We start from the raw sequence: 12043 nt of genomic DNA on the forward strand, positions 1-12043 counted from the left end.
ATGAAATCTGACAGAATCCCAGATTGAGATGGTATGGCTGGAGAGAACTGAAGATAGGAAAAAAACAAACTAACAAAAATAACCTCTTCTGTCCTTCCCTTCCCCTTTCTACTTTCAGGTATACTGGAGCAATTCCATTAAAGCCACCAAAGGCACATTCTTGTGCAATTCCAGCAACATTATATATGCTATTATGTGCCAACTATGCACTGACACTATGTATATTGGACAGACTGGGCAAAACCTTCCCCAAAGGATAAATGGACACAGAGCAGACATCAAGAAACTCAGTACACATAAGCCTGTCAGTGAACACTTCAATGGAGTGGGCCATTCTGTTAAAGACCTGAGAATGTGTCCTACATCACAGAGAATCTAACAACAGATTAGAGCTTGAGACTTCTGAGTTAGTGTGTCAAATTTGAATATGTACTCTAACACATGGTATGAACAGAGACATCAACTACCTCACGCATTACAAAGACTGCTTCCCTTTCTTCGATGTTCGTAATTATCTCAGACAGGACAATTAACATCCCCCCACCTTTCACTCCCTTCCTTCTAGCCTATTTGATTTGGCAGTTTTTATTGAAATATTTTTTTTCCTTTTTGGTCCTCTGTACTTATATACATCAGTCTGTATTGGAAATGAAATTGATCTGAAGAAGTGGGTGTATCCCACGGAAGCTCATCACCGAATAAATCATTTTGTTAGTCTTTAAAGTGCCACATTTCTGCTGCTTTGTTTTGTCAGAGAGACGGATGGGTGTAGCTGGGAGCAGAAATCAGTATGAAGCTTATTAATAAAGACACAGATGAGTATTTAAATGAGCATGTCAAGAAAATCTCAGTAAAGTTTCACATAGCCACCTGCCTGACACTTTCACCAGATTAAATTCTGCCCCTTGGTGCATGTGCACCTACACTATGGGCCGTCTGGAGAAAGTGGACAAGTTCCTGGCCTGTAAAAAGGAGTCTCTGAGAGTCTACACTGCAGGCTTCTTTCAGCGGTGTGTAGTGTAATTTACACAGGTAGCCCCCTAGCAGGGCTTACATAGCAGTGCAGCTGGTAAGGTACAGCATAGGTGGGCAGAGTGTGTAGGTATGTTCCTGACATGACACTGCTTGCCCAATCAGCGCTTTCCCTTCTACCTTGCTATTTTCTGTCCTTTGCCCCACTGCTCATCTGCTGTCAGAGCGTTTCCCTGCAACAGGGGAAAGGAGCTGAGACTGTCAGTTCCCTTCTGCTGCAGTCTTTCACCACTGCAGAGAAAGTCACTGGCGGCCCCTCGTGCTGCAGTCTTTTCCCATTGCAGCTAACAACTCCAGAAGTGGGGGAGGCAGCAGATAAAGTCTCTACCAGCTTCTCATTGCTGGAGCTCTTCCACATTGCAGGTGAAGACTCTGGCTGTGGGGAACGGCTCAGGTGCAGTGTGCATGGGGCGGGGGGAGGGAAGAGAGAATGCAAAAAGCTCCTTGGAGCAGAGAAAGGCCCTGGTAGTAGGAAGGTGCAGAAGCCTTTTCCTGCCACCAACCCCATGCCACAGCCTCTCTCTGACACTGGAGTGTGGATGAAGATTGCTTTCCACTGCAGTGTGTAGATACATCTACCCTATATGTCACCCAAAGTGGTATGCTGTGTAGATAGTCTGGTATGAGTACAGGGTCCACCTAAATTGATAGGTGGAAAGACATTAGGCTTGATGCTCAGTCATTCTACTCCTGTACTTGAGTCAGGGGTACAGGGTGGGAGGTAGAATATACATTTACAGGCCTCACATTATGGGATCTTCCCAGGACCCATATGAATTAGAGCAGCTTCCAGGTTGGTCTAATTTACACTTTGCTCTCCATTGTTCCTTAGGAGGAAACATGTGAATTCATCTTCACCGAAAGTGTAATCACTAGCATCCCGTTAGCACAGAGGTCTGCTGATCCTACTTAGAAGTGCAGCTCACTGAGCTGAGTCGCTTCAGTGAATTAACTTTGCCCTACCACTCTGCTATACAAATGGCAGAGGAATCGTCGAAATCCTCCACGCCACTTATACAACAGTTCCTGATGTCCAACCACAGCAGAAGCCCCTCTTGTGACCAACCATAGGGAGCATTCAGTCTACAGAATCTCTGAATATGGCTAAGACAGCCAACGGGGTGTAATTTAATATGAACTGTGATGTTGGAAGAGCCCTCAACATTCCAATAGGAAGGAAAATAAAGACATACCAGAAAATACCTTTTAACACTTGATTACAGGCAGAATTAGTAGTTAGATGTCATAAAGGAGAAAGAAGGCACTGAAAGTACCTGTGGGAGTCAATAAATTAAATACAAGTTAATTAAATTACATTATTTTCTCTCTCTTTTGGAATGTAAACCTTACTGAGATGAGCTAACAGTAGGACATGAATTCTTAAGCTACCTTCTCAGAATAAACAGTAGATGGGACAAACATCCTCATCCCATCTGCTCAGAAGGCAGGTGACCTAGTTTCACTGTATTACAAATCTCCAAATAACAAATGTGCAATATCCATTTGCCAAGACTCCCAGCAGCAGAATGAGGAGATTTGTCCTACTTTTGCCATGACATCACACTTAACAGGGCAGCACAAGATAAATTTTGGTGGCAAGCAATAGGTGCAAATGCATGTATGTGTACAAGCTGCTGGTGGTGAGCAGCGAGACAGCCCATTGGCTTGAATCTTCAGAAGATACGTGAAAATGGAATTTTTATTGAAGGCACAATCGTACCAAAAATTCAAGCAAATAACCCGAAAAAATCCTATTCCAGCCTTGCATGGTTTTCTACCTGAAAATGGTAGAACTAACATGCTTCTGCACAGAGTACCTACAAGGTCACAGACCCCAGGAGGGGGAATTTTATATCCCGGCACACCACAGACCATTATTACATGGAATTTCTGCAGCAGTGATGATGGCAGTTTGGACAGCTACCAAGGTGCTAACAGTGAGTCTGCCAAATTCACTACCCGGCACTCCCCTGTTAGAAGGGCAGTCTGGAGCAGCAGCTCCAGCTGCAGCCAGCAAGCTGCAGGAGAATCGACTCTTCATCCTGGTAGCGTGAGAAGTCAATTTTGCCTAGCGCCTCCATGTAAGGCCCAGACATTTTTATATGGAGAACGGAAGTTTGAGCAAAATGAGCACTTCAAAAAGGAAAACCTGAAAAGATCTCAGAAAAAGCACCAGCATCCCAGAAAAAAATTCCTAGAGTCAACAGTAGCTGGCAGCAAATCCTCTTTTCTGGACTATTAAGAAGGCAGGTGATCTCGTACTGTAATGTTGCCATCATTTGATCGTCTACATAGATGCGTCAATATCAACAAAGCAGCAGCGGCCATATCCCATCCTGCTCTAGAAATGGTTAACTATTTGGAGTATAGTTTTGAGGCAAAGCTCTTAGTTTACCTGAAGATACAAAAAAGCATGCTGGAAACAGCTTTACTGTTGGGCATTGGTGTGCTTGATGTGCCATGGAAGAATATTTACTGTCTGAATCCAACTCAGTGACAGTCTGATGGGGGGTGAATGCACCCCAACCTAGGGATAAGTCTGCCAGACTGCTCTTGGCTTCAGGGTTCTGTCAGCTAGTGGTCAGAATCTGTAGAGCTGCACTCACTCTCAGGGCTGTAGGCCCCAATGGCCAGAGTCAGGAGCACAGGCTGCCACCTAGGGCAGAGTGGTGGCCCGTCTTCCCTGCTCCACTGGATCCCTGTCAGTGGCGGGGAGCCTGTCGACCACATGCAATTTTCTCGACTGGGAACCTGATGCACCTCCACACCCGGACTACCTTCTCTGTATCTCCTGCAGTCACGCTTCGGGCATCTCCAAATGCTTTGTTGCAGATGGCTTTTGGCAACCCTGGATTCTCCTGGATCTCCACCAGTGTCTGAGTCTCTGCCAGGGCTTCCCCATCCCTGGTTCCTACCATAAGAGCCTCTGGCACTTCTCAGGTGGAAGCCTGCAGTGAATGTGCTTCCTCCTCAGCTGTCAGCCCAGACTGAGCGGTGCACGTCCTTATTTATATAACTATTATAGTTGGGGCATGCCTAATAGGGATGAAGGAAAATGACTTCCTCAACCCACAACATGGAGTTAATCCTTCCCTGTTCAGTGCAGGGTGAGTCCACCTCATCACAGACACCAATATTAAAATTTCCATTTATGCTCCCTCCCTCTCTCACTGTGCACATCTGCAGCAATAGCCTCTCATTGTGAGAATGACAGGAACACTGTGCAAAGTATACAACATGTTGCATAGGAACTTCTCTTAGGCGGTGAAAAAGGAAACGCGAAGTGTAGAAATTGTTAGAGATGCCAGACTGACAAACTTGGAGCCTGATCTCTCATTTTATCCACCATACATATACAGCCCATGAAATCTCAGAGTAAGCTAGCCCACCCTGCCAGTCAACATGCACCCATCCTGACCTGAACATAGTGCATTGAGGAGTGAAGGGATAACATCATAGTGCCTACCAAAAGTTTCACCAGAAGTTTATATACATAATTTCATTACACTAGTGCAAGATCTGGTATCAGAAATGGTTCAGAGATTCACGATCATGGTACCATTATGTTAATTAAGCCTGCTGAAAAGTCACTGCAGCCTATCCTAGTGTAAGTGGCTTTTCAGCAGGTTTAATTAACACAATGTTAAAAATAAGTGTGGTCGATGGAGCTTTGCTTCCACAACAAAAAAAATATTATTATCAATAGAGTTATTATGGGACATGAGCTATAACAAGAAAAACTTCATTAGAAATCACACCATTGCTCGACAGATCAGCTGTACAGGCCTGTGACACAGTGGACTGCACTTGTGTTTCGCATTTGTGGAAAAGTTGTCAGGAAAAAAAGTCTACATTCATGACGTTTTCCTGGATTTAATATATCTTCTACAACTGCCCTTTCAGTTTCAGTATTTATATTGAACTTTGCTGCAATTTCTTTTTTATTTGTTTGTCCAGAATACATGAGATTGCCTTCATTTCACTGCAAATTTCTATCAAACAAAACCATATGCACTACCATAGCAACACGCTAATACAAACATAGGGTAATCTTTGTTCACTGAAGTACACAGTTCATTTTTTTTCCTTATTAGAAGAATCTGCATCTGCATACAGTTGAACTAAATTCCATAGCAACCACATAAACAAAAATTCATGGTGTATGGCTTTTGGGGGGGGTGGGGGGGAGTGTTTTCAGAGGAATTGTTTGCAAATGAAAAAGGTAGAATGAAAAATTTGAGAGTAAACAGCTGTCACCGCTGTGCATTCATTCTTTGGGGGCCCCAGGCTGCAAGGTGCTGAGCATACTCAACTCCTAGAGGCTTCTGTGGAGGACAGGCAGCATCCCTCAAGATCGTGCCTTTGATTACAGATACTTCCATATAAAAACTATAGAGTCAGCACAGGGACTACGTGCAGCTTAAGTCCCACCTACTGGTTAAAGTGCTGCGTAGGCTTTGTGTTGGTCTGCTGCACAGAGATGAATTTCACCCACTGTGCACAGATATCATTTAAATGCACTATGAGACTTTTTAACTTTTATGCTTTCTGAAGTCCTAATGAGTGTTTGATAAAAGTGACATCTTAGCCTATCAAGAATTCTCTAGTATAAACACACTACAGTACTGTATTTGGAGAGATGGATGTGCTCTCCATTGCAACAACCCGCACAGATCCAGCACCTCACTTCTCCCTTTGGTGGCAGCAGTCTCCCCTCTTCACGCTGTCTGGGCAGAGGATAACAGATGCTGGAGCAAAGAAATACAAACGATAATACTGGGCAATTGAGACAGCATGAATTCTAGACTCACTTTTTATGCTGACCAGTCTGTAGTCTTCCCATCTCTCATGATCAAGCAGTGCCTCTTACAAACACAGATCACACAAGATGGGAGTTGAAGAGAGTTCTCTGCTAGGACGGACCCAATTCCACCACTTCACTTCATTGTCTCTTCAGAAGAGCCTGACGCATCTTTATCCTTTCCCAAGCTGGGTGTGAAATGGAGCTACTCGTTTATCATCAGTAACCCTCTGCTACAATGGATCACACATCTGCCTCAAATTAAATATTTCTCCAACACTGAATATTCGCCTGGTGGTGCTCTAGTCTGTGTGAGGGCTCAAGGCGAGAGGTGCAGGAGACAGGACGGGGGAGCTCAGGAGGTGTGTAGGGGGGCTCAGGGCAGGGTTGGAAGATGTAGGAGTCAGGGCAGAGGGCCAAGGGGCATGGAGAGTGGGGTCAGGGTAACTCAGAAGCTGGCAGCTGCTCCCTGGTGGGGAGGGCATGGCAGCTGGACAGTCAGCAGCTGCTCCCCAAGGACAATGTGACTGTACTGCCTGGATGGTGGCTGTTCCTTGGGATTAGACTAGGGCGTGGGGTGTGCTGCCTACCTGGCCCCTACCCCCATGTCCGATGCTGGGACTGAGGGTTTGGGCTCTGGCTGTGGGACATGGGATGTACTTACCTTTGGCTGGTGGCTGGAAACCTGCAGAACCCCAACCCCAGCTAGCCAGCCTGGCTCTTATAGGTGCGACCACCCCCATGGTCACTGTGCTATATAACTGTCCCCTGCACTTGCTGTCCCCCAGTGGTCATTCCAGAGCACAACTATCACTGCTATCAGACCCCACCCTTTCAGCTTAATCTCAAACAATCAGATTCCAGGCATATCCCATTGTCCTGGCACAACCAAGCCCTGACCCTGCTTTATATAAGAGGAAGCTGCATACCAAATTTGGTGGTCCTAAATTTTACTGTGCAAGAGGAGCTCTTGAACAGTCTCACAGATGGATGGAAAAATAGGCCGAGACACAGTTTCTAAAGTGTACAGTAGATTGCTGAAATTAAAAAACTGTTTAAAGTAATCCTGGAGTAAATGTGGTGTCATCCCTTTTGTTCAAACCCATAACACCATTTTGTCCACCCACGGCAGTCTGGAACACAATGCCATATGCATCTGCTAAAAATTAAAATTTAATAGTATCTATAAAGCTAAAGCCCACATGACAATTTGAAGCTTTGCTCTGATGATTTTTATTTTTTAAACTACAAGCAAAAGAATTATGCCCAGTTAAATGCACGTTACCATTTTAAAGCAATGAACACTTTCGATCTGAGATGCAGATTTATCAGTATTTACACTTAAAAACAAATTGGTTTTGTGTTCACCTGTGACAAAAGAGCTTAAACCAAACTGGTGTAAAAACAAGGTTGCGCCATTTCTGCACAATGAATGAAAAATGGCAAGCATTTAGAAGAGTAATGGAAATTGTATCTACTACAAAACCATGTGCCTCAGCCAAATATTAGTCATACACAGATGAAGTGCCCTATCTGCTAATATCCGTAGTATTTGTAATTTCCACCGCATCCCATGAATGTTAGTGGGATTCCCATTCTTATCTTCTACAATGAAAATGATTTTCTGTTACATAAGCTTTGAAAATTATATTGCTTAGTTAAAATGACTGATTTGTTGTTAATACATTTTTATCCGAATAGGTGCAAGACTTGTTTCCAGAAACTTGTGGCTACTTAGTCTGAATGCACTAATCAGTGATTATGAAAGGCCTAATGTTTCATTTGAAGAGAAAGTAACATTAAAGTTTGTACAGACATGGACAAAAATCCTTGGAAAAGTGGGTAAAAAAACCCTACATGACCTTCTTGTGTTATTTTTCTCCACTACCATGATTTGTAAAAATAAAGTAGAGCACAGGATGTGTATCCAAACAAGAAGTTTGGTTGTTTGAATTTAACTCCTCTTTGTGCCATGGATTCTTAATAGAAAGATGTGACCATCTGTGGTTTCCTTCCTAATTCTAAACACGTGTGGCCCTCTTTCATCTCAGTGGGCTGCAAGACTGTTGCAACCAAGATGGTCTCCTGGAATAGGGTAATTTCGCTAACTTGATTTGCACATGTAGAATTTGTGGGGTGTGCTGACTGCACTGTAGCAAGGCTCCAACTGCATGAAGAGGGAGTGCTTAGCTCTCATAATGTTGTGTGCAACCATCACCCATCTCACTTAATGTGCTCTTGCTTTAAGTGCATGTCACTTTTGTAACATCTGTAAGAAAAAGAAGCTATGCAGACAAAAACCAGCAAAAGCAGTGGCATGTATCCTACAATTGTGCAGCGCTAATAAGGCATCAAAAGCCTCTCTCGAAACACTTAATTAACTGGACAGCCCAATGAATGAATGAATATCTGATTCCCAGGAGTGATGAAAACATACCTTATACCCATGGAAGTTGGCGGAAAAACTGATCAAGGTTGGAGCAACGTCAGGCTATAGGTCAACCTTGATCATCCTCAAAAAAAGTCTGAGAGGAACATAGTCGGTAAGAAGCTAGCACAGGCCTGGGCAAACTATGGCTTGTAGGTTGCAAGTGGCCTGCCATAGCTTTTAATATGTCTTTTAGGATTACCAATCTGGTGATGGATTGGGCCTAAGGCAGGAGGCTCTCTGCCTGCCATCGCCCTGGGCTGGTCTCACTGGCGGATACTGTGCCTGCAGTTCCGATTGGATGGGAACAAAGAAAAGTATCCAATGCATGCTGCAGGGGGTGCTGCCTGTAGGCAAAGACAGCGTGTACTCCACCCCCCCCCAGGGCCAGGACTGGGTGTGAGCCTGCCTTAGCCTCGCTACACTGCTGACCAGTAGCCAGCCAGAATCAGTTGCACCCAGCCAGAGTATGCACCTCAGTCCCGTACATTGATGGCTCCCCATACAATTTTTCTCAGGCCAAAAAGATGGCCTACTCCTGAGCAAGCAGGACTAGCATCATGAATGTGTGGGATAAGACACTGCAGCAAGTCATTAGACCTGAGTCCTTTTCTTGGCTACACCACTATGTGATATTGGACAAATCCTTTCAATTCTCTCTGCCTCTGTTTTCCTGTCTACTTAGCCTGTATGCCCTCCTCAAGGACAGTTTTTCTCTGTGTATTTGGGAGTACCCAGTGTGAGATCTCAATCTGAATTGTGGTCATAATGTGTTAATAACCAAGGACTGCCTTTCCAAATTCCTATCACTTAGGTCATCCTAAAGTGAAAGGAGGGTAAGAGATTTAACAGTGCTGACTTGTGAACCTACTTTATATAAAAAGTATATTATAGCCAAGTCCTGATCTTGCAAATATGCAATTTGCCTACTGTATGTTGGACCCCAATGATTTGAGACTAGTAGATCTGGGAGCATGTACTGAAGCTTTACTGTCCACAGCCATGTTCCCCTACCACAGATAATAGACACAGCATGTAAACCCAAAGTAATTGGGCAGGTATAAAGTAATTCATGACATGGAAGTGTACATGACATGCAAGTGTAATCTAGTCTGTTGTAGAGTTTAACAGCAAATATTTTTTACCAGAAAGTGATGTGTTACATTAATCGGTATGCAGCATCTTTTATTTATTTTAAATTAGAGATAAATCCGAGAAAACACTCCATTAATACTAGGAAATATTTACATTGTGATTTCAACAATACAAAGGTACACAAAATAAGAAATACTTATAATTCATAAATGTATTAATAACATTATCTGCATTTAGTGAATATTATTCAATTTTACTCATATTTAAATTCATGTTTATTAAAAACAGCCTCACACTGACAACTCAAAATCATATTACTGCACTTACTCAAAGACAATGGTTCTCACAGGAACTGCATGAGATGGGCACCCAAATGTGAAAAATTGAATTTATTGCACTAAACACACAGATTGTTACCAAATGAAGTTTAAAGTCAACAAGGAATTATGACCCTGGCTATAGAGACTCAACATGGCAAAGAAAATTTAGCTCAAGATTTTATTTAAAAAAATAAGAATCTAAAGTGAAGCACCTAAGTAACCAGCAAGATTTTAAAGCTCTGCTTCAGAAATATGGAAGTGGGATGTTAAGACAGGAGCTAGATGTCCAACATTACTGCACAAGATGCATATACCTTACAATATGTAATGATTTAAGGAAAACGTCTAGGACTTGCCCTAAAGTTAGGCATCCAGTTTTGAAAATGGTGCTCTTATGGCAAAAGCTGTCAGAATAATTTTAATGAAAACAATAAGTATAAAAGGCTGATCACACCCCCTTTTGTTAAAACAGATTCTTTTCAGGAACTGTCCCTTATTTCCCCTTCTTCCTCAGATGAGAGGGATGAACTATCACTGTCCAGGTCCTCAGTGGATTCATTGGCACCTGAGGGGTGCATAGAAAAAGAAAAGACAGTTATAGAAGTGCTTGTTTTTCAACTATTTCTTCATGATAGAATAGGGGTGTTCTTGAAACAACATCTGTATTTCTGCCTTCCAATAACAGTTTGGATTTTCTTGAGAATGGCCCTTTCATACTGGAGGCGTGAAAAAGAATCTCACTGTTGTGGGACACAGCAAGAATGCATTTGCCTCCATGTGACTTTTCTTCTCCATCCATTGATGTTTGCTCATTTCCTCAGCTGATTATGTAATACTGCTTTCATGGTTGCCCCATATTTAGAATACAAAAGAAATGCAGTACCAGTTAGCTGCAGTTTTGTTAGTGTTCTCATTAAGAGAGGGAGCTCTTGAGATATGCTAGTTTCCTGGAGGTAAATTTAGACACGATGCTTGTAACGTCTTGTGTTTATATATTCCAATCCTGAAGATGTGGTAAGTCTGCAGAGTTCTGAGAGCCAAAAAAGATGATGGGGTTTGGGATGTCCAGAACTTTAGGACAGACTTGTACTATTGTAACGACATCACATTATTCAGCACACATTTCCCAGTCTCACCTTCACCCTCAGAGTTATTTTCTAACTCAGAATGCACTGACTCCCACCCAGGTGCTATGAAATGATCTGTATGTGTTAATACCACAGGATGCTCGACAGTAATATTTTTTGGGATTCTGTACTCATCTCAAATTCCTACGTTAACTCATTTACATAGATGTTAATAAGAACAAGTGGAACTAAGAGTACAACCAATGAAAGATGGGGCATAGCAGGATGTGGAAGTATGGATTAGGAAAAAGTATGTATGGGACACAGCACGGGTAAGTATAACTCAGGAAAAAAAAATTACTGTCCAGCTTATGTGCTGGAGAGTGGGGGTGGTAGTGGGGATGGAATGCAGGGGGAGATGCCAGAATGAGAATCACAGGTGGCCATGATGATGCACAGGAAGCTAAAGACTCAGACTCTAAGGGCCCCCAGCAGTAGAAAAGATATGAATGATGTCAATCACAGGGTTACACAGTTTGTACTCTCCATCTGCTATTGTATTCCAACATTTATGAAACTGTTTCTGTTTAGCAGATTTGTTCATAAACGGACTTCTGATAACTTGCAAATTGCTTCTCAAATATTTCTTGTATCTCTTATTCCAATATTTCTGATTCTATAACCTGCAAGAGGCCAAACCTTTGCTGATCGCTGGGGTCAAAGGGTATGTCTACACAGCAACCGTATTTTTAAATAAGCTATTCCAGAAGAGCTATTCCAAAATAGTTTACATCAAAACAACACAGTTAAACACAAAACGCATTTAGAAACAGCACTTAGCTATTTCAAAAGTGTCTACATACACAGCACCTATTTTGAAAAAGAGCCATTGGATGCACTATGGCTTATTTTGAAATAGGCTCCGCTTCCACTCTTAACAGCTACTATTTCAAAATGGTTAGTTCAAAATAGACACTATTCCTCCTAAAATGAGGTTTAATAATTTTGTAGATGCTAGGATAGTTACTTCTAAATAATGGCTGTTATTTCAAAGTAAGAGAGAAATCTATAATCAACATTAATCAATCAATATGATTAAACCACCGTAATGAGCGGCTGCTGGACTGTTTCCCATGCTACACAAATCAGTCTTTTCTTCAGTCCAATTCTGAATCTAGGTAGAGCCATGCTTAAGGATTTGCTATGAAAGACTTGCTGCAAACCTATCTTGGAATTTCTCTACAGAGCTTTGTCAATATTACAGACCAGATTGTTGGGAGCTCCCACTAATGTAGGGCTT

The 12043-nt window shown here is 42.5% G+C and overlaps 1 protein-coding gene across 3 annotated transcripts in view; it reads right to left on the reverse strand.

The window, feature by feature from the left end:
- Positions 1 to 7081: 7081 nt before the first annotated feature.
- The window catches only part of ZNHIT6 (zinc finger HIT-type containing 6), a 68326-nt gene continuing 63364 nt past the window's right edge, over positions 7082 to 12043 (reverse strand). For 2 of the 3 annotated variants that reach the window (XM_075002643.1, XM_075002642.1), the window contains one exon: positions 7082 to 10241. In XM_075002643.1, the coding sequence (XP_074858744.1) occupies positions 10156 to 10241 (86 nt within the window). In that variant the 3' untranslated portion in view covers positions 7082 to 10155. The remainder of the gene's footprint in view (positions 10242 to 12043) is intronic. The other variant, XM_075002641.1, reaches the window with a different exon arrangement.

The sequence above is a fragment of the Carettochelys insculpta genome, chromosome 9, assembly GCF_033958435.1.
Source record: "Carettochelys insculpta isolate YL-2023 chromosome 9, ASM3395843v1, whole genome shotgun sequence".
In the NCBI taxonomy this organism is placed as follows: Eukaryota; Metazoa; Chordata; order Testudines; family Carettochelyidae; genus Carettochelys; species Carettochelys insculpta.